Source organism: Buceros rhinoceros, unplaced genomic scaffold, assembly GCF_000710305.1.
Source record: "Buceros rhinoceros silvestris isolate BGI_N320 unplaced genomic scaffold, ASM71030v1 scaffold4284, whole genome shotgun sequence".
NCBI classification, from domain to species: Eukaryota; Metazoa; Chordata; class Aves; order Bucerotiformes; family Bucerotidae; genus Buceros; species Buceros rhinoceros.
The window spans coordinates 83,710-104,949 of record NW_010408703.1 but is presented as its reverse complement, the minus strand read 5'-3'; the positions used below and the strand labels follow the sequence as shown (position 1 = coordinate 104,949).

At 37.3% G+C, this 21,240-nt stretch overlaps 1 protein-coding gene across 1 annotated transcript in view; it reads left to right on the top strand.

The window, feature by feature from the left end:
* CNTLN (centlein, centrosomal protein) overlaps nt 1-21,240 on the top strand; it is a gene marked incomplete at both ends in the record, with an annotated part of 114,803 nt that overhangs the window by 28,367 nt on the left and 65,196 nt on the right. The window contains 2 exons of the mRNA XM_010134950.1: nt 7,016-7,149; nt 17,747-17,909. Coding sequence (XP_010133252.1) covers nt 7,016-7,149; nt 17,747-17,909 — 297 coding nt within the window. The remainder of the gene's footprint in view (nt 1-7,015; nt 7,150-17,746; nt 17,910-21,240) is intronic.

Genomic DNA, 21,240 nt, shown 5'->3' with positions numbered 1-21,240 from the left:
AGTATCATAATTCACATTTTTTTCTCAATGTCTAATTTACTTGCCTATAAGTTGGTTGCAGTAGGTTTGATAATTGTTATTTTGGAAGAACACTTTAAAACTTTAACTGCAATTACAAATAGATTGTGTCCTAGCCTCCAGAGGGCTCTACTCTGTGAGAAGCCTTATTATTGTATATAATATACTAAAAAATTATTTTCACTGTTTATGATTAAATGGAAGAGGAAATAATTGAATGCATGGTACAGAATATTATATCTTTTATTTAAATGGTACTTTATCTTGTTCACTAGTGAAAATTGGCAAGAGCTTTTTAAATTCCTGAAGAAATAAACCACAAACATGGTGTCAAAGTGTTTGACTGCTCATATACATACCTAGTTAGTGAATTCTTTTTATTTACATGGCTAATGAGCACTTACAACCCTGAGCTCTTTTATACTTATCAAAATGTTTGATCTTATAGTATGTTCAATGTCGTAACTCTCTAATTATCATCTTCCAATGCAGTGTTTTCGGTGACACTTCTGATTGTTGTGCTGATGGGAAACCCTTTCTAAAGAGTTTCATTCAGACCTGTTAACATGGGAAGTAAAGCTCTTGCAAACTGAGGCCTTTGGAGTGGTTATGATGGAAGAATTACAGGATTCCCAGAACAATGATTGGTTTGTTGATCCCTGGGAGAAAAAAATCTACTGTGTACTAAACTGATTTAGTAATTTTCAAGTTGTCAGATGCAGTGCATGTAGTATTGGATAAATTATTGAAAATCATTGTAACCCAGGCCTTCAATGGCATGAGTAATTTTTAGTGTATCTGTCTTCCTGGCTGATAAGGTGTGCTGGAGAGAGAAAGGTGCATCACAGCCATGTGATTCCAGGGTTGGTAATAACAAGGGTCAAGGTGAAGTCACGAGCAGTTCAAAGTGGTCTCTAGAGCATGACAAGTAACTCACTGAGATGAGTATTCCCTGAGCCAACCAGAAGTGACACACAGCTGAATCAGTTGTTCACAAACAAGGAAGAACTGATTAGGGAAATAATGTTCAATAGCAGCCTTAGCTGTAGTGACCATGAGATTGTGAAGAACAAGATCCTGAGAAGATGAAGGAAGGATAGTAGCACACTACAGACCTGGAATTAATGAGGAGAGTCTTCAGCTTGTTCAGGGAACAGGTAGGTGGAATCCCGTGAGAAGCAGCGCTGAAGAGCTCAAGAAAACTGTCGGTCTTTAAAGGCAGCTTCTCCAAGCGCAAGTATTGTCCACCCTGATAATCAGGAAAAGAAGAGGGTGTATCAGGAGACTAGTTTGGCTAAACATAACTGATTACCAAACCCCACTTTAGGGAATGGAAGACAGTATTCAGGAAGTGGAAACAGTGAAAGCTACAAAGGAGGAGGTCAGAAACATTGTCTGGGCACAAGGATGATGGTAACCTACCTACAGCTGAGACTTCCGTGTGATGACAGGTATAACAAGAGTTTCTTGCACTACTTTAGTAACAAAAGGCTGAATAAGGGAAATGGGGGCCTATGGATGAAAGGGAAGAATGAAATAGTGACAGCAGGTAATAAATACAGCAGAGGTACTGCAAGTTGTCTGTGCCTCACTATTCTCCAACACGATTCTCCCAAGCATTTGTGCATAGAGATGGACTTCAAGGAGAGGTAGTAAGAGTAGATTAATTGGGAGATGGCTAAGAGAACTTGACTAGTATGCATCCATTGGACCAACCGAAAAGTATCCAAGAGTACTGACAAGGTTGGTTAATGTCACTGTCAGGCTGTTTCCTATCATCTTGCAAAAGTAGTAAAAGATCAGAGGTCCATGATGAAAAGTATAATCCAAGAACAAAGATTGATAGACCTCACTTAAGTCCCTGGGAAAATCACAAAGAATTACTTGGAATTAATTACTTGCAAGTAATTTCTGGGCACATAATGGAGAAAGTGGCTAGAAACAATCATGGATTTACCACAGGTGTATTGTTCCTGAGCAAGTGATTGGCTTTTGTGGTAAAATGGTTGTCTGTGGACAAGAGGAGAGCTTCAATGTGATTGACCTTAACTTCTGTAAGATACTTGACACTGTCTTGCAGTATTCTTGTACCCAAGTTAGAATTTTACAGTTGGATAGGTGGAGAGCAACATGTTTAAGAGAAGTATTTAGATGTTTGAGTTCAGAGAGCTGTGGTTAATGGGTTGTACTCTGTAGGCTGGTAATAAGTAGCGTACTGCGGGATGTATCCTGGGCCTATCTTGTTTAAAATGTATAGCAGTGATCTGGAAGAGGGGACAGTGAGCATGTTTGTCAAGTTTGTTGATGACAGCAAACTAGGGGGAAGTGGATGTGCTTGAGGGCTCTGCTGCCATCCTGAGGGACCTCAGCAGAAAGCCTTAGCCAGGAGAAATGATGAGCCTTGTCCTAGGAAGGCAGAGCCATACAGGGGCTGGGGATCAGTTCTGTGGGACAGCCCTGCTCACTGGCAGGCAGAAGCTGCTTTGAGGCCAGCCCTGTGCACCCAGGCAGCAGTGAAGGCCAAGAGCACCTAGAGAGGCATGACCAGGGCATAGCCCTATGATCCAGGGGAGGCATCAACTCCTCGTCAGTACTCCAGATACTGCACCTGATTTTGGGTGTACTACAAGAAAGATATGAGTAACCTGGCTGAAGGTGAGACAGTGGGGCTGGACACCTTGCCGTGCAAAAAGAGACTGTGGGACAGACTGGTTCAGCCAGGAGAAGGGATGGCTCCGGAGCTGGGGCCATGCAACAGCATATCCAGCACCAACAGGAGGGGACACAGGAGACAGAGCTGGCCTCCTCGCAGTTTTTTGTGGTGGAGGGATGAGAGGCAGCACCAGCTGAAAAGCGAAAAGCTGACGCTGGAGATAAGGAGAAGTCTTTGGCCCAGGATGACAGCCCAGTATTGAGGCTGGGGCCCATGGAGGTTGGGCCATCTCCATCCAAAGGAGACTTCAATCCCTTTCTTTGTAAAGCACTGAGCAGCTATTTGCAAGAGTGAAATGTTTTATTTGACCTCTAAGAAGTAGTTACATGTCATAGTGTTTTAACCATATTTTGTAAAATAGTAATTTGTGAAAACACGGTTATGTTTATAGTTTATTGCTGGTTTCTCTTTTACTCTTTCTGTGAATATTTACCTGAAAATTTAAGTTTCAGTTTGAATTAGTTTTTCCCTCGGTTCCTGACATTCCATGTTTCTGTTACTCAACACTCGAGAATCAATATTGGATGCTAGGTTGGCTCTTAACAGTATGCTTATAAACAATAAAGAATAATAATTTCCTTATCTACAGAGGCCAAATATGACATTATCCCACTATATGATATTGGGCTGCAAATGATGGTCTAATATGTACATTCCAATATAACATGCCTCTGAAAATGCTTTTTAAAATAATTTGAGTAAATTCAATAGTGGAATTGTATTGTTCTCAAGTGATTGTAAAAATTGTTACAGATAAAAATTATTTGAATTCAGAAATTGTATCCCCTCCTGAAAGTCAGTTCTACCTCTCAGCCTTGAGTTTGGGAGTTAAATGAGCATCTCTTTTTATACACGTTTTTCGGTAATAAACAGTGTATTTAACAATATTGTAGATGATGTTATATGCAGACACTATTCGTCTTAGTCACCTGTATATGTGAAAGAATGAAATGAAATCTTATCAATGTGAGCTGCTCTAACGTTTTTAAAATATGTATTAGATGATAGAAATGCTAGGTCTAAATAACAGGTTCTTCTTCTGGAGAAGTGGCCTCTGTTCAGAGACTGAACTGTTACTACCCCATTCTTTTTAACCCCGTCTTTAAACCACTTTCTCTCAGAAAAGTGTCACTTGCCTCTTTCAAAGACTGGTTGTTTCCAGGCCTACTATAAGCTGAATTGAGGTATAACATTCAGCTTTTTCAGTGCTTCTGTCACTTTTTCGTCCATTTAAGGAGTTTTTCTTAGATTTCTCTTACTTGACAAAATCAGAGTGAGACAGATTAACAGGAGGAGACCTGATAATGTGGCTAAAAGGATGGCAAGTTTTATTGTTTGTCTTTCCCATAGATACCTTCATAGAATTAATGTACAGTTCACAAAAATTTAATTAGAGTTTTACTTTCTGCCTTAAAGTAGTTATTGAAAATTACTCTTCTGTGCTTCCCAGGACTTCTTTGAGCTTTCTGTGTCTCCAAAAAGTGCACAATGGAAAAGCTGACAATCAGCCACCTTATGCATGGATGTATCTCCATATTTAAAAATGAATTAGGTGTTTGACTTATTTTGCTGTTCTTTGGGTGATGATTGCTCAAGTAATAGTATAATAATAAGAAACGTGTATATTTTCCCAAACTCAGACAGAAAAGGCTTTCCGTGTAGACAGTGGAATTTTTGATTAGTCTTTTGTTTTGTTTTCTTTTTCTAGTTAGCAAAGTACTTTCCAAAGTTTCTGAAGTCTGAAGGTGGGAGCTTTTAAAGAAAGAGAGGGAGGGGTTCTTTTTAAAATAAAACACTCCGAGAAACAGGAGACTGGGATTTTAGTTCCACTGAAAAACTAGTGGAATGGGGATGGGGCCTTGAAAAAATACTCTCTCTTCTGTCATAATATATAACAAGAAAAAAACAGGAAAACAAAGCTACTGTATTTGACAGTGACTTTAAGTGTTTGAAGCTACAAATAACAAAACTTTCGTGTTAATGCACAATTTATGCATAGCTATGCTGCCTTATGCCTTGTCTGTGTTACGCTTTTCATGTTTGAAGTTCTTCTAAATTCACCTTCTTCCTCATCTAACTGAACTAATAGATGTTTTGCCTTTCTGTGTTTTAAATAGCACCTACTTTGTTTTAATGTGCTTTAGAAGATGGTTTTCTAAACAGTCTGTATGTACAATTGAAATAAGCTTTAATTTGAAAATTAGGTTTGAGCGATTTTGTAATTAGCAAATTTTCGCATGTTTACGCAATGAAACTACCTTCTCACTTACTGTATCAACGAGAAGGGCAACATAACAAATTCCATGTGGCTTTAAAAAATGCAGACATTCAGAGAGTGAGTGTAAAAGATTATATGTTATTTCATAATCTTACATTTCATGTACATTTCTTTCATGTACAAAAGCTCTACTGTATGCCTCAATGTATGGTATTTTACTACATATGGTATTTGTCTATCCAGTCCCTCCTTGCTCGTGTTTCCATGTTTTGCTCTTTAAATAGTGCTTCTAAAAAAGAGTCAAGTTTTCAAAATCAGTTCAGAAGTTTGAAGTGATAAATTTGTTGGTTGAAATAAAAATCTGAAGTTGTGTATGTCAAGAGCGGGGTGAAGTACTCGAAAATAATTTTCTTCTGTTTTCGAATTGTGCCATTGTATAACTTTTAAAGTTGTATTTATGACAAAATAATCTGTTACCTGTTCTTTGTATTGTACCCTGAAATGGAGGATGGGAACTTAAGCACTGGCAAGATTAGATTTTTTTTTTTTTTAAATCTCTAACATGAAAAACATCTGCGACTCTGTAGTGTGCTGTGAAAGATGGGCAAATAAGATCTAGTCACAGAACATGTGAACTATTACAGTTCTTGTTCACATATGCAGTAACTTTTAGCTGCTGTGGAAAAAAAAAACACTAAGGAGAAACTGTAAGATTACTTGGCTGCAAGCTGTAAATACCTTATTACATTTCAATATTTTCATGGGTCGATAGAATGAACTATCTCCTGTCATTCTGAAATCTTTTGTTATCTGAGACAAAGTAATTTTTGTTATGTAACTTTTGAGATTCAGTGATGAGTCATCAGTCAGGTATGCCAGGTATATAGCCTGAGATTTATCAAGAGGTAGGTAGTTTTTCTACCTCATTTACTCATGAATTTTGCTACTTCCTCATGTTAACCTTACTAACATGATAATTCTTGTCCAAATTCAGAGAATTTCATTGTAGTACACTTCTGATACATCCAAATATGTTTAAGATATTTTTATGCTATTTTAAAGAGACAATTATTTGCTTTTCAGTTATAAAATATTTTTATATCTTCAATATTTGATGCATCTTTTGCTGAAAGGGAAAAATGTACATTTATTTCTTAAAGTCTGTATGTAAATGGAAGATAAACTAATATACTGGCAGTAGATTAGGGATGCTATCCTACTAGCAGGTATTTATTTTAAATTATTGAAGCATCCTGGAATCTTTGCCTTATTGAGAACAAGTGCTTGTGAGTAGCATATTACCAAAGCAGGTCTAAGACTGTGGCCTCCTTTTGAAACTCTGTTCTAGGTATTGCTGTAATATTTCTGTTTCCATTCTTGCCTCAAAACACTCTGGGAGAATAGTCATACAAAGTTTTTTAAAGATTGGAGTACACTTCCAAGCTGTTAAACCTCCAGAGAACTGTAGAAAGGTAACTCTGTAGAGATTGAAGTCTTGCTTGAGGAAGCTGCCTTGCTGCTACAGTTCCCAGATAAACCTTCGCACTTTACTCACTAACTTCCACAGTAAGGCTTACTGTAAATTGTAAACTACTGCTTGTTTATGTTGTTTTCAATGGGCAGTTCCAGAAGTTTTTTTGTACATTCTTTTTCTGAAGAAGCTATTCCTTACACTGTATGAGAAGTGCAAAATCAGAGGAAATTTAACAAGCAGTCTCAAAAATGAGTCTTTATCCATGTTTCTCAGTTCATGTGTACTACTGCTTTGCAAAGGCTTAGTTCAGGATTCTCCTTCCACATGCCGCAAACAAATTAAGGAAAAATTCCTACAATAAAGTAAAGGTGGGCACATAACATCTGAAACATACCTTTCTTTCCTGGTATTTCATGTTTTTTCTACATGCATGCATACACATATACCTATATATATTTGCTGAAAAAACAATAAATATATACAGGTATGTATGTGCACATCCATTTGTCTGTGTATGTAGAAAACATATCTAGTAGATTTTCACTCTTTCTTATACATCATCTTTAATTCATTTCAAATGCTTCAATTGCAGAATTTGGAAACTGATTTAGCAGAGGCAAGAGAACAAATGAAAGAGTTGCACAGTGTATGCAGTAACTTGTCATCTCAGGTAGCTGTGAAACAGGAAGAACTCTCCCAAAAGAACTGTGATATGATAAGAGCTAAGTAAGTATTTAATGATTTCATTGCCTTTTAAATCTTGAATCTTCTCAAAAGACTAGATACAGACCATTATCTTGCATTAGAGATATTTTTGTGCAACAGTGTATTTTGATACCGTTCTGTTCCATAAGATGGGAAGCTTTTGGGATCCTACCAGTAGATGACAGTTTACTATCTAGACTCCCTCTGATATAGTTTGACCGAGTATATTACTATCAGGTTTTGAGTAGATAGGAATGGACTTGAAAAATTACACTTTCATAATTAGCATTGGATCAGAGAACTACCAGTCTCCACTGAGAGTAACAAGATATCAATATGATTAGTGACATAAACATTTGGTTGGAGAGGCGAAATGCCCTAAAGTTGGAAAAGCTTTTTAATTACAGTAAAGTCTGACAAGTCAGCAAAAGTCAACATAGTCTTGTGCTAAAGGTTTAAAGCGCAGTGATTTAAGATTTATCTTAGGTCTTAAATACTATTTCTTTACATTGAATCTGTGAGTGCTGCATTATTTGAGTTATGGAAAAGAAATAAAGGATAGAATTAATTATATTAATTGACTAGACTACTGAATTCCTCAAAGCTAAGGTAATGGCAGAAGTCAACTGGTAACTTCAAATGGATTGCCGGGTAATTGTCGTTTTTTCACTTAGTTTTACAGGTGTACGGTGTTTATCACTCCTGTGTTAGACAAATAATTTTTCCTTCAATATTCCTCAGGTTATGCCTCATGAGCTGCAGTTGAGTTGTGGTATGGACACTCCTCTTTGCTTTCCAAGCAGAAATTATCTTACTGTGGAGAGTCAGTATTTAAGTCTTTTTTGGGGGGGAAAAAATAGAATTATGACTTCTGATGCCTGCAACCTAGATTGTCATCCCAGTATTTACTGAAATCTTTAGAAGAAGAATGATGTCCTTTTATTTTCATATTTAGAAGGTATTGTGGCTGGGGTTTGAAAAATCAATAAAAATAGGCAAGTTTAATGGGAGTTTAAAAGAGGCAACCACTGGAATTTGTAAAATGCATAATGAACGAATAGGCTTTGTTGTCTTCTGAAGTTATTCTCAGAACTAGTATGTGAGAGAGGGCTAGGGTCAGCAAAGATGACATTCTTAGTTAGGTAATCGAGGTTTGCAAAAATGCCACATATTGGCAGCAGTTTAAGAAACTGTAAACTGAATTGGCCAAATCACGGAACTTAAAATTTCTCAAAATGTATTCTTTGCTCTTCACTGCAAAACAACTTTAGAATTTGTCACAGACATCTTGTTCAAATATGTATGTAAAATAAGTACTTGTTTGAACATAAGATCTGTACTTGAGGTAATAAAAAGATGGACAGTGTACTTATTTTGAAGTGTTTGAAGTAATCTTTTGTATGTTTTTCCATACAACCTACATTCTAAATTTATGGAAGATATTTGGGCAAACTGATCTTACATGTTTTTCTGGGCTCAAATGTTTTCCTTCCTAGATCCTTAGCTGTTATTGTGTTGAGTGATAGTATTTTTTCATATCACTAGTATGTGAGTTATACTTATCATGTATATATTTGATGAGTATCATTGTCGTTTGATGTCTGCTAATCTTTCTTAATGAATTGCCTTTGGCTACAAATTTCTTGTTGACTTTTCTGTTATGAAAGAAGAAGTCTTATGCTAAATGGCTTATATAAAATAAACTGTTTCAGGCAGAAGTTTTAGTAGTTAGCAATACAAACTAAGAATTTTAAATACTGTGTATTTTTTGTAGTAAAAATACTGAAGTTTCTCCTTATCTTCCCAAGGTGTCAATACGTATATAAAATTATTTTTCTATTGGTTCTTAATGAAAAAAGTCAAAATAATAGAAGTTTATGTAGACAAAACCCAAGTTCTTAATTAACTTAAAGCAACAACTCCGGAATTAGAGGAACAAATCTGAGGAGAAAATGTAGTCTTTGGATCTTTTCTTCTCTCTATAGACTAAGATGTTAGAACCGTGTTGTTTTAATGATTGAAGCATTTTGTTGTTCCATTTTTTTCACTGATGATTTTTTTATCCTTGTTTAAAACTTCGTCTTATTAAAGTATCACATTGACTGCTCAGTTTTTGTTTAATGCTGGCAGAAGATTCTTTGACAAATAGTGTGAAAAATACCCCATCTCCCTTACTATCTCCAGTTTTCCATGATCAATTTCAAACTTAGGGAGCTGAAAAAGACAAACTAGTTTGCAAATCTCTCTGTTCTTCTCACTGCTGTCTGTTTCTCCCTGTCTGCTGCCTGCCTACCTTTCCAACCCTGCCCTTTTTTCTGAAAACAGACCAGGAGCACAGTTGTAATTATTAGAGACAGCCTCTGGAGGAAGAAAGGAAGGAAACTGGCTTCCTTCACGTGATGTCGTCTTTCATATGCAGTATAGGCAGTTCTACAAAAAATACTTCTTCAACTCACACCTTGGCAATACTATCTGAAATTTTTACAGTGCATGCTAAAATCAATTGGAAAAGAAAGTCTCTGAGGGTCTACGTGCAAACTGGTCTGGTGCTCTGTTTCTTGTGCAATTGTAACTTCTTGCTCTGTTCTGCTTACCTGTCAGTTTGTTAGCAAGAATTTTGTTTTTCAGTTTAACAGTAACAATGTCTGTAGACACTAAGATAACTGTTTTCATTAAGGGGCAGTTTTTCAGCAAATTAGCAGGGACCAAGGATTTGAAGTACTCCGGTTTAACTCTGGCCCTACAGAATAGCAGGTGTTTTTGAAAATCTCACCCAATGTCAGTAAAAGTGTCTCTAAGAGTCACATGCTTCTGAAGAGTGGAACATAATTTTTCTAAAAGCAATGAACACAAAAGGATCCATCCTGCACAGCAGATGTCTTCAAGAAGCTACCACCTTTCTTTGCTGCCTTTGTTTTTGCAATGCATTCATGATCTCACTAGGTTTAATTTTATGCTCCTGAAGTAGCTGTGAAATCTATTTCCTTGTTATATTTTTCATGTTTGCATTCGGTGCGGATTTTATGGATCGGTTTAGAGTCCCTGGTGGCCTTTGCATTTTCATGTTCTTGAAGAATGTTTAATTGTTGTTTTTGTTTCTGAAGATTAACTCCAATGTATTTCTGCAATTTTTATTTTAAAATTATACGGAATATCAGGATTTATAACTTTATGTTTACTGCTGAGTGCTTGGTGATGTCTTGCTGGCATAGAACTGTCATGGAACTCTGAATGTCAAATGGGAGAGGTTTGCTTGACTCACTGTGACTTGAGCTTTGCCATCACAGATATCCAGGAAATATTAAACTGTTTGCAAATATAGTAAGCTCTATTCTAGCTCCTGTGTTTTTACTGGAAGTGTGTGCTGTGACTTCATGCCTGTGATTAGTCAAAATTTTCTAACCATTTCTTTTGTAACAATTTTGCTGGGTTGTTTTTGTATGTTTTGGTTTGTGGTTTGTTTTGGGGTTTTTTTTTTTGTTTGGTTTGGTTTTTTGTTTTTTGGGTTTTTTTTTTTTTTTGGCCCTCTGCACCCCCCAGCTGCTCTTGCTGTTTACCTCCATGCTGTAAATGGTAAGGCAGTCAGATTTCCAGTCAGCCCGTATTTTGCCACTCTGGGATTTTCAGATTATTCTTTGCTGTGTGCTGTAAACCATTTCATGGTATCTATGCCATTCCCCTGAGAAGCCATAATTCATAATGCCTGTCACTGTGTTGTGTTTCTAAACTACAGATAATGGAATCTGGAAATTTCCTGAATTACCCCAAACGCTCTTGTATTCTCTTGGTGACAGAGATAGCTGAGGTACTCGGAATCCCAGTGTGTTCACCAAAACTGTGGTGCAGAAACAAAGCCAACATCACTTGAAGTGGGTGGGTGTGGTGAGCATTGGTGTGATGAACATTAACTGTATTTGCAGCACAGTTATAAAGCTTCCAGGGTCACAGTAACTACCCATTTCATGTACATCTCTGGGAAGCCGCAGTTTTCTTTTAAACTGTTGGTATGTGCAGGTCGTAGAGGTTTTATTTAATGTCATTCTCTAAGGGATGAAACTTTATTTCACACCCTTGTAAGATGTGAGCACCAGGTATTTCAGTTTTGGTGCTTAGCTGAGAGGATATTGTTTTTTCGATTAGTTTTGCTGATGGTGACTTTTTTCTTAAATTTGTATTTGTTTGGAGTGTACAACATATTGAAACATTTTATCAATATGTGCTTATATTTGTATAATATATCCTACTTGTAAGCATACATATAAACTTATGCGTATAATATATGTTTTGTGTAGATGTATATATTTCTATGTATGTATATGTACATATAGATGCATATATATGTACATATACATGGATGTGTATATAGGTACATATATTTAAAATGCCACTCGTTACCTTTGTTACATACAGTTTGCGATTTTTGATTATTTATTCTTTTACATGCTTGCCGGAGAGCATAATTTTTCTTAGGACTTGTCATCCTTATCTGCTGTGGTGACAGGCAGGTGTCTCTCTTGTAGTGTGCTTGGTGGTTTCCTCATTTGAGTAGGCATATTAATAGATATTTTGATCAGAAATTCATTTTTATCTTGTAACTGTTTCTGATTAGTATGGGGTTGATTTTTGTATACTCTCTTTGAGCATGCTGCAAGCAAATTAGGAGCAAAATCACACAGAATCACTGAGTGGCTGAGGCTGGCAGACACCTCTGGAGGGTGTGTAGTCCCACTGCTCCAGCAGGCCTAGCCCTCTGCTCAAGCAGTATCAGCTACATCAGGCTGCCCAGGGTGGTGTCCAGTTGAGTTCAAGTACGTCCAAGAATGGAGACTCTGCAGCCTCTTTGGGTAGGCTGTTCCAGTGCTTCACCACTCTGCCAGGATAAAAACATTTTTCTTATTTAGCTGGAATTTCATATGGTTTTTATTTGTGCCCATTGTCTTTTTCTTCATGTGACTGCACCACTGAGAAAAGCTTGACTGTGTCTTCTTTACAGACTCCCATCAAGTATTTACACTTGGTGTTGGTAGTATGTCCCCCTGAGCTTTCCTTTCTCCAGGCTGAACAGTCCCAGTTTTCTGAGTTTTTCTCTGTGTAGCAGATGCTCCCAACCCTTTCCTTTGCTTTGTGGTCCTTCAGTGGACTTACTTCAGTATGACCATGTCTGTCATATGCTGAGGATCCCAGCTTGTTGAGATCCCTCTGAATGGCAACACAAACATCTGGTGAAACAACGATACCCTCAGTTTTGTGTCATCATCAAACTTGCTATTGGTATACTCTGTCCAATTGTCCAGGTCATGAATGAAGATGTCAGAAAATATTCTCTGTAGTGCTGGTGTTGTGGTTTGAACCTAGCTGTCAACTAAACATTTACAGGTGCTCCCTCGCTCCTACTTTGTGGGTGGGGAAAAGGAGCGTGGAAGGTAAAGCCAAGTGGTTAAGATAAGGGGAGTTTACTTAAACTCAAGAGAGAGAGAACAATGGTACTAACTGTAGCAAAGTGAGTGATGTACAGTGCACTGCTTGCTGCATCTGAGCTGTGCCTCACCATGCTGACCAAACTGTGCCAAGCTGCACTGCACCCCCCTGGTGCTGGGAACTCCTTTCCCACCCTTATATAAATACTGGGCATGATCGTAGTGTGGTATCGAATATGCCATGGCTGGTTCAGTCTGGCTAACCGAGATGTGGAAATTAACCCTATCCTAACCTAACCCAGGACACTATTATATACTCTATTCTTATTCTATACCATCTGTGTCTTGCCCAGATCCACTACTTTACTTGTCCTACATATAAATATATATACATACATATACACATATGCACAGATACCATTCCCTTGATCTGTGGGCCATGCTGTCTGACATCTCCATTGAGTTTGCCTAACCTGTTCAGGGACTCTCATGAGCAGCAACACTGAGACAAATCCCTTTAGTCCCCAATGCTAATTACTAAAGTTCCTGAAAACTTCATATTGATTAAATCAAAAACAATTTATTATATAGATTTGTGACAAAATGGGGATTCTAATGATAGTGGTGATAGTATATTGACTGCAAAGATGGATTTAAAGTAATAACCTAAACATATAAACAGACCTAGACACTAGTGATTATTAATAGCTAGCTTGATGTGTTAGTATTTAAGTGTGCATAACACAGAGCTTTTACCTAATAGATTTCCCTGTGGGGTGGGAAGAAGATGGGTTCAGCCCGTTGACTGATCCCAAAGTTTCAATGGTGGTGGTCTTTTCCCCCAGTTCCCCCTTTCATTCATCACTTTTTCTGATGTTTGTAAACTTTCAGGTGGAGCTTGAATGACTCTAGTCATACATTACTCATGTTTTGATTGGATTAGAAATCTCTCACTTCATATTTAAAGGTACAGGTGATAAAATATAGGACGCATGCTCAGTGGGGAGTGGTCATACCTTGGAGGCAGGTATCCTTTGGGATGGAGCTGTGTTTTGGTATTATAATGACATATAATGAGCAAAGTTCAGCTAAAGGACACAATTTCTGCATTATTGCTGAAACTTTGGTTATGATCCATCTGTCTTGATAGATAGCAAACCATCGTCATCCCTGATAATGGAAGCTAGCTGTGCCACCAGGGGCTACTGCATGAACTGTCTCTTGCTTCATTTGTTAAAAGGCTTGTCACTAAGCACGGTCCCATTTAAAGTTGTTCTTCCAAGTCATTTGATAGAGAGGACTTAAAATCACACCATAGTCTGGGATGTGCATTCTCTAGAAATCCACAATGCCTAAGAAAGCCTGTGTTTTCTTTTTTTTTAGTTGGAGATGTAGCTGCTATCTTGCTGATCACATCCATTTAATTAATAACATCTGGCAACGCCCATCTTGCCGTTTTATTCCTAAAAAGTGGATCTCCTGTGCGGGTAGTTTTCCTGTACAACTCATGTACCCATGCATCTAGGACTGAAGTGGGTTTTTCTTTCCACTTCCTCATGTCCTCTCCATGGTCATGTAGGTAAAACCACAGGGTACCTCATGGTGTGTACCTGCCATATTCTTTCATTTGTGCAGGGAAGTGCCTGCTTGTAGCACCTGAGATACAGTCCTATACAGGTAGGGAATAGGACATGTCCTCTTTGAATTGATGGAACTCCCAGGATACTTCCTCCACTGCTGAGGTGCACGCCCAGGGGGAGGAAGAGAGACCTCATTTGCATTGTTGGGGTTGTCTCTGGCCTTTGCCCTGGTCACCGTTGCCAATGTGATCGCGTATGATGGTGCACTTGGTAGAAGCTTCCACCCTTTGGCCAGTGCGCACTGGACTTCCGCTGGGTCTGTAGGTAGCCACTTGTCATTCTCATTGTTATAAATCACTTCTAGCACAGCCAATTCCCTCAGGTACTGGACACCTCCTCCATGGTGTCCACTTGCCTGGGTGACATATAACAGCTTTGAAGGGGTACCTTTTCTTCACACCTGACAGAAATTGCCTCCAAAGGCTGAAGGCTTACGTCTGTTTTCCAATAACCTTGTCAATGTCCCCTTCCCTAGAGAGGAATCCTCCCAGCTGCTTGGCATCAGAGTAGCCAGGTAATAACGTGCTCACCTGGATAGTGGCTTAAATCCTTTTGCGTATCTCGCAGCTCAGTCAGGGATAGGAATTGGGTGATCTGCTCTGCCTCTTCCTCCTGTTCTCATGATGGCTCTGGTTCATCTTCATCCCTCGCTAAGCAGACTGATTTTTTTCCTATACACCTTTTCTGTACAGGAGCAACTGTTACCTACACAGGTTGGTTCTGTGGTTCAGCTGCAGTGCCTGCCACCAGGGTGTGAGTAGCCACGGTGCTTGTCACAAGGGTTAGAACAGCCACAATGCCTGCTGGTTTGTTTTTAGTCCCACAGACCTTCTTTTCCTCTTGAGGGTGCTGAATAGTGTTGAAGTGGGGTTGATGGGCATGACCAGGCCCTAGCACATGGCAGTGATTTGTGTCTCTCTGTAGTTGTCAGGTTGACAACATACTTTTTCCAAATATTGTACTAGTTTGTCGGGGTCTTGCACTTCTTTAGGAGCAAGATTCCAAAACATCGGAGGTGACCACTGTCCTAGGCATTTACCCATACTGTCCCACACCCTACCACTCATAACTCTCCAGCCATGGGGCAGATCTTGAAAAATATTTGTGTATCTTAAAGAAGACCTGGGACACATTCATGAGACGTAATAATAAGAGCATACTGGCCGGGACATCCCAAGGATATTCAAAATTCTGAAAAGCTGAGAAAGTATCCTCACCTGTCTTGCCCATAGATTAGGTGAGGTTACTAATAAATGACGATGCCACGTACAAATGCCTAATTAATTTTGTGACCAGTGGTATAACTGTATTGTAGGTTCACAGTATCAAATACAGCAACATTGTAGTCCTGATCCATCTCCCAAAGATGATAAACATTGCCACGGCGAATACATAGTGTACATAAGGGTTTACATGCCACCACGTGAGCAAATGGACTGACATGTTGACAACAGACTGCTTAGCTACTGTACAGAGTATGTGTAGCAACATTGCTTTAACACACTTGGGTCAGATCTGTCGTTACCTCAGCCCTTCATTGCGTCTCGTGTTTGGCACCGAAAAGGACTGATGTGGTTTGAACTGAGCAGGCAACTAAGCACCACACAGGTGCTCGCTCACCCCTTTCCTATGCCTTGGCAGGAGAGAAGGAATAAAAAAACGTAAAAGTAAAGTTGCATGGGTTAAGAAAGGGGGAGATACAAAGAGAGAGAAAACAATAGTAATAACAATAGTAAAGCAAGCGATGTATGATGCAACTGCTTATGGCTGCTGCCACGGTATGCTGCACCAGTGTTGCCCTCTTCAACCCCACCCTTACATACATGGGGCATGATGTCATTTTGGTATTGAATACTAGCTGTGGAAATGAACCCTGCCCTTGCAGAATCCAGGACACCCATTTTTTTCCCTTCCTCAACAAAAAATATCTAATTGTAGAACCTGTGGAAAATTAGTATAATCTCTGTTTTAATAGCAGTGCAAAGATGTGTCATTTTCTACTATATATTCACAGTCAGGGAAATGAATGAAACAAGTGCTTGTTTGGAAGCCTTGTTGTACAGGGTGTCAGAAAGTGCTAATATATTACTATGTCCATATTTATGCTGCTGTGCTTCTGAACAGACTTTAATTAGTACAAACGAAGTCTATATTGCAGTTGTACTTTGGTTTTGTGACATAAAGAGTCCTTAATGCGTGTTTGTCATCTTCAGTTTTGAGGAGCTGCTTTATACCTTAGTAGGATTTAAATACTGTTACAGTAAGCATGTCTTTAAGTGGGCCCCTGTACTGGCCTGTTAACAGGCTTTTTCAAACAGTGCTTTTTTAGCAACATTCAGTTGTCTGTGCTGTTGTGGTACATGTGATTTCAGTGTTTATATAATTAGGCTGAGTTGTCCCTTTAGTGAATTATCAACATATTCTGTAGCGGTGCAGGTCTTAAGAAATGTTTTTTGGAAAGTTCCCTTAGAATGGTTTCTTTGTCATTCTGCAGTTTATTGAGAAAACACAGTGAAGATAGTATTGCTGCTTACCTTCTGTATACTAATCTTTGCCTGAACATCTCCAGCAGTATTTAATAATATAATGATAACTCTTGTTGTTAGTGATAATTCTAGGCACAAGGAAGTTGTCTGTGTGTTGCAGGTCACTAAGAAAAGTCTTTGAGGAAGGAAGAAAATTAGTTGAGTGATAAACTTACATTTCAGTATCTGTAGGTAATACCAGTGTGAAATGTGCTTGTGTATTAAACAGGAAATTAAGTAGAAGATTTATAAGAAAGGATTAATGGAGTCGTTTGAACTTCTAAGAGAAAATATTCCAAGTTTCTTATCACTTACTATAATAAGTAATGGTTATCTTTGTTTCCACCTTTGTTTATAAGATCTTTCAGTAGTGCAGTAAAATTCTCAAGCAGACTTGTGATATTAGAACGATCCTGTGGTTGACTACAACACGATTCCTAGTATTTTGTTCATAGAGCTTTTATTGCTGTCTTATGTAATACACATCAAAGTTTACTTATTTTGCTTATGGTTGTTGTAGTATGCTATATGTGCAGACAGGAAGTAATTTATCAACACACATACTTCATCTGTCTAGGAAGCAGATGCATTTCAGAAAAGAGACTTGCTTTACAACATACTCTGCAGGTCAGGAAAAACTTTTATCTTTTTTCTAATGTCTAGTTAGAAAAAACAGGCTTATTTTACAGTCCATGTGTTCTAAATATTTTACATTTTGACACCTCTAAAGAGTTAACTGAATATTGATTAGAAAGTGGAGTAGTGAAAATCCATTTATTTTAGAGCAGTTAGAGCATTACAGGGAAATTGAAAGGCATTCCATTTTGAAAGGTAACTGTTTTGTAGATATTTCACAAAAGTATGTGATAAATATTTTATATGCAACATCTAGTGTTTATAAACAATTATAAACAACTGAGAGAAAAACGAAAGAAAATAGGAAGCTCATTATCTACAATAAAACTTTTTTAACACAATTTTTTAATGAGGTCATTGTTCTTTTTCTTAATTATTCTTTATTGCTTGTTTTGCACAGAAAGGAGCTACAGGAGCTGCAGAATCTCTACAAACAAAACACTGAACATACAGCACAGCAGGCTGAGCTGATAAAGCAGCTTCAGGCTCTCAATGCTGATACACAAAAAGTACTGAGAGACCAAGAAGATGCTCACACAGCTGAAACAACATCATATCAAAAAGTATGTTATTCTGCTTTGCAATCACAGGGTTCATTTTAATATTTGTCTGTACAATATCAATGGACAGAGTAAATAAAGCAATGTGTAATGTTCAATCCTTTAGCTCTCCAGATCTTTATTGTTACCAGAATATGACTGGGAAGGTAATAGAGTTTATTTGATTTTACATCTCAGTATATATGGCCCCTTTCTTACGTTGAATTGTTGAGCCTGAAAAATTAAGATTTAGTTGCAGCTGAAGAAAAATAGGAGTGAACTGCCAAGCATATAAATTTATTAATGTAATTTTGTGTTGTCTTTTTCTTCTTCCTTTCCTAGAGCTTTCTATTACTAAATTCTCTGATTTGGTTCTGATAATTTAGGAGAAGAAATTCTTTTCACTTCTAAATAATGGATTTCTGTGAATCTCAATAATTTTACTTGCTTGAGATGCAAAAACCTGCTTAACCAAAATAACTGGAAAAACTTGTTGCCACAATAGGTTTTTAAATGCATAACTAATTCACCATTTTTTACCTATATTTACACTTACAGAACAGATTCATATTTTTGATGATGCCAGGAGAAATGCTAACCCTGAAGACTTGTCACATGCACTACTCAGAACTTCTCCTCTCGAGTGTAACAAATTATATGGTTGTATTTTTCAGTCTGTAGGGAACATTGAAAAGGAAGAAGTTGTATACACAACTTTCATCTACCTTCTACATATCTTTAGACTGTTTTCTGCAATTGTGTATTGTCAGTGCTTCTTCAAAGAACAGATGTTTCCCTTTGTCATCATGCCTAGAGTATGCAGTTTGTGCTAAAATTATGAAGCTACGGCTATGTGAAGCTAGAATCAGTACTGAGTTTCTAAAGACGTTTGATTAACATGTTATAGTACATAGTGCCCAAGTACATTCTTGAGTACTTAACTGCACAAGTGTATTAGTGGTTTTTGAGATTTTTTTTTTTTTTTATAGCTACCAAATACTTGCAACTCAGAGATGACCCTAGGATTTGCTGGTTTGGAGTTGTTGAATTCAATATTTTTCCAGTGTAGATGGATAAGGTTTGCCTCATAAACCAGCAAAAGCCAACCCAAACATTCTGACAAATTACTGTTATAGAACTGATAAGCTATCTCTTTATAAATTATGAATATAGGAAAAAAATATTTTTTGCAGCAGGAGAAAAATCATGTTCTTTTCGGTTTTTTATAAAAAAAAAGTTTTAAAGTCTACATTAAAACCAAAGTTAAAAAAAATTAAGTAGGAAAAAAACAAGTAGGGAAAAAAAGTAAAAAGAGGTAAAACCAAATAAAGTAAAAACCAAAACAAAGTAAAAAAAAAAAAGTAGAAGAAACAAAGTAAAAAAAAGGGAAAAAACCCCAAAGTTAAAATAAAACACCCTGAAAAAGTAAAAAAAGGAGAAAAAAAGGAAAAAGAAAAAAGGAAGAAAAAATCCAAAGGACAAAAACCCCAAAGTAAAAAAAATGTTAAATTCTGTAAGACATAGTAGAATATTATCTAATAATGTTTGTGACATATAAAGTTGAGAGCATCTCAGAGAGGAAAAAGGAGTTCCTTTATCGTGATAATTCTGTTCTATACTTCTGATCAGAACCGTTTAAAATAACTAATTGTAATTGCTTCAAAGTAACATGCTTTTTTCAAATCACAAGATACACAGTCCTACTGAAGTCTCAGCAGGCCTTTGGAAAACTCACTATCTGTAAAAATAATACAAATGCCCATTTTCCCCCTGAATGGGAAAAACAAACTGTTGCAGACAAATACGTGTTCTGTTTGTCTTCTACGCGTTAATAATACGCAGGCTGCAACGACTGGATAAGGATGTGTCAGCTATTTCTTAAACACATTCACAAAGGAGTATTTTCTTACTGCTCCGAATGGCGTTGAGCCTATCAGCATGTGCATCCTTACAGCAAGATCAATGATCTCTCTCTTAGTGGTCAAATAGGCAGTATATGCTATTGTTCAGGCTATGCAGTTAGCTCATGTATTCCAAGTTCATCTTAACAGTCTACCCTTTAGGAAGAGCAACTCTTTGTGATGTTGGTCACTGGTGTTAATGTGTAGAATGAAGCAGTGGACTGAATAAAAGAAAAAATGTTTGTGACATATCAGATCAAGGTCATGAACTTGCACTGGATTATCTGTAAATCCACTGAGGACCAGAAATTCTCTTCCAAGTCTAGCTCTAGTGGGCAGCATACGGATGTGAAGATCTGTAATCTTTTCTATCTAGTTGAGTTGACTTAACATATTGCTACCATTTTTTTCTTTACTATAAATGTTAAGGGTGCTGTGTTCTACAATAGCTTCTTTACATTAGAGCATTTATGGAAATAAATTGCTTTCAATTTCATATTGCAGTTGTAGTTCTCATTCTAAAGGATAGGGAATATTTTTCTAAAATGTATAGCATCTGGTTTAGTAGTCCTAAATGCTCCAGGGACTTCATTCCTGTGCTGGTCTTAATGAGACTCAATAGATTTGTCCTCACCAACAATTTCAAGGTGGAGAGACTTCAATCAATACTAGGGATAATAAGACAAGAAGAGATTCTGAACTCCTTAGCCAGCTTATAACAGTTTTCTGTAATTTACAGTTTAAAGCCTTTGTTTTTATAATACAGTACTTTCTCTTGATCTGATGTGACCTTTAGGTTCCTTTTTCATCCTACTGATTAAAAATCTCTTAGTGGAATGTCCTTTTGGGTAAGTGGAACTACCGTTATTTGTCATTAAATAGGAAACTGAAATTTATGTCCTAGAAGTTAGCTCTCAAATAGAGAATACTGTGGGAAGTGTTACCATATGTGTCTGTCATGAAGAAATGCATTGCTCAGTGGTTAGATTGCTGGCACAATGAGTAAACACTCTTAAGAATTTTCAGTTATGAGGTATTGCTGAAGTCTGCATCAAGTGCAGCAGGAAGTAGATTAAAATAGGCTAGCGTAAAATATGTTTTTGGATGTTATGGTTAATTTAGTGCCTGCAGTTACCTTTGCTTGTCCTTCTCATGGTGTCAGTTTGTGGAGATAGTTCACTTTCCTTCAAGCCTGAGAAATTGTAATCAGAATGTGAAGTTACTGACTTTGCCATCCTAAGGTTAAATTTTACCACTTTCAGTCTTTTTTGCAACTGTAACAACTTTTAAGGTTGTTTTTATCTAAGCAGCATTAAATTTACAAATTCACAAAATAAAATCTAAAACCATATAGATATGTGAATGGTATTAACAGTGTATTAACATTCAAGAGAATGAACAACCTAAGTTCTTTCACACATGTACAAGCTGAGAGAAATGTAACTGTTCAGCCA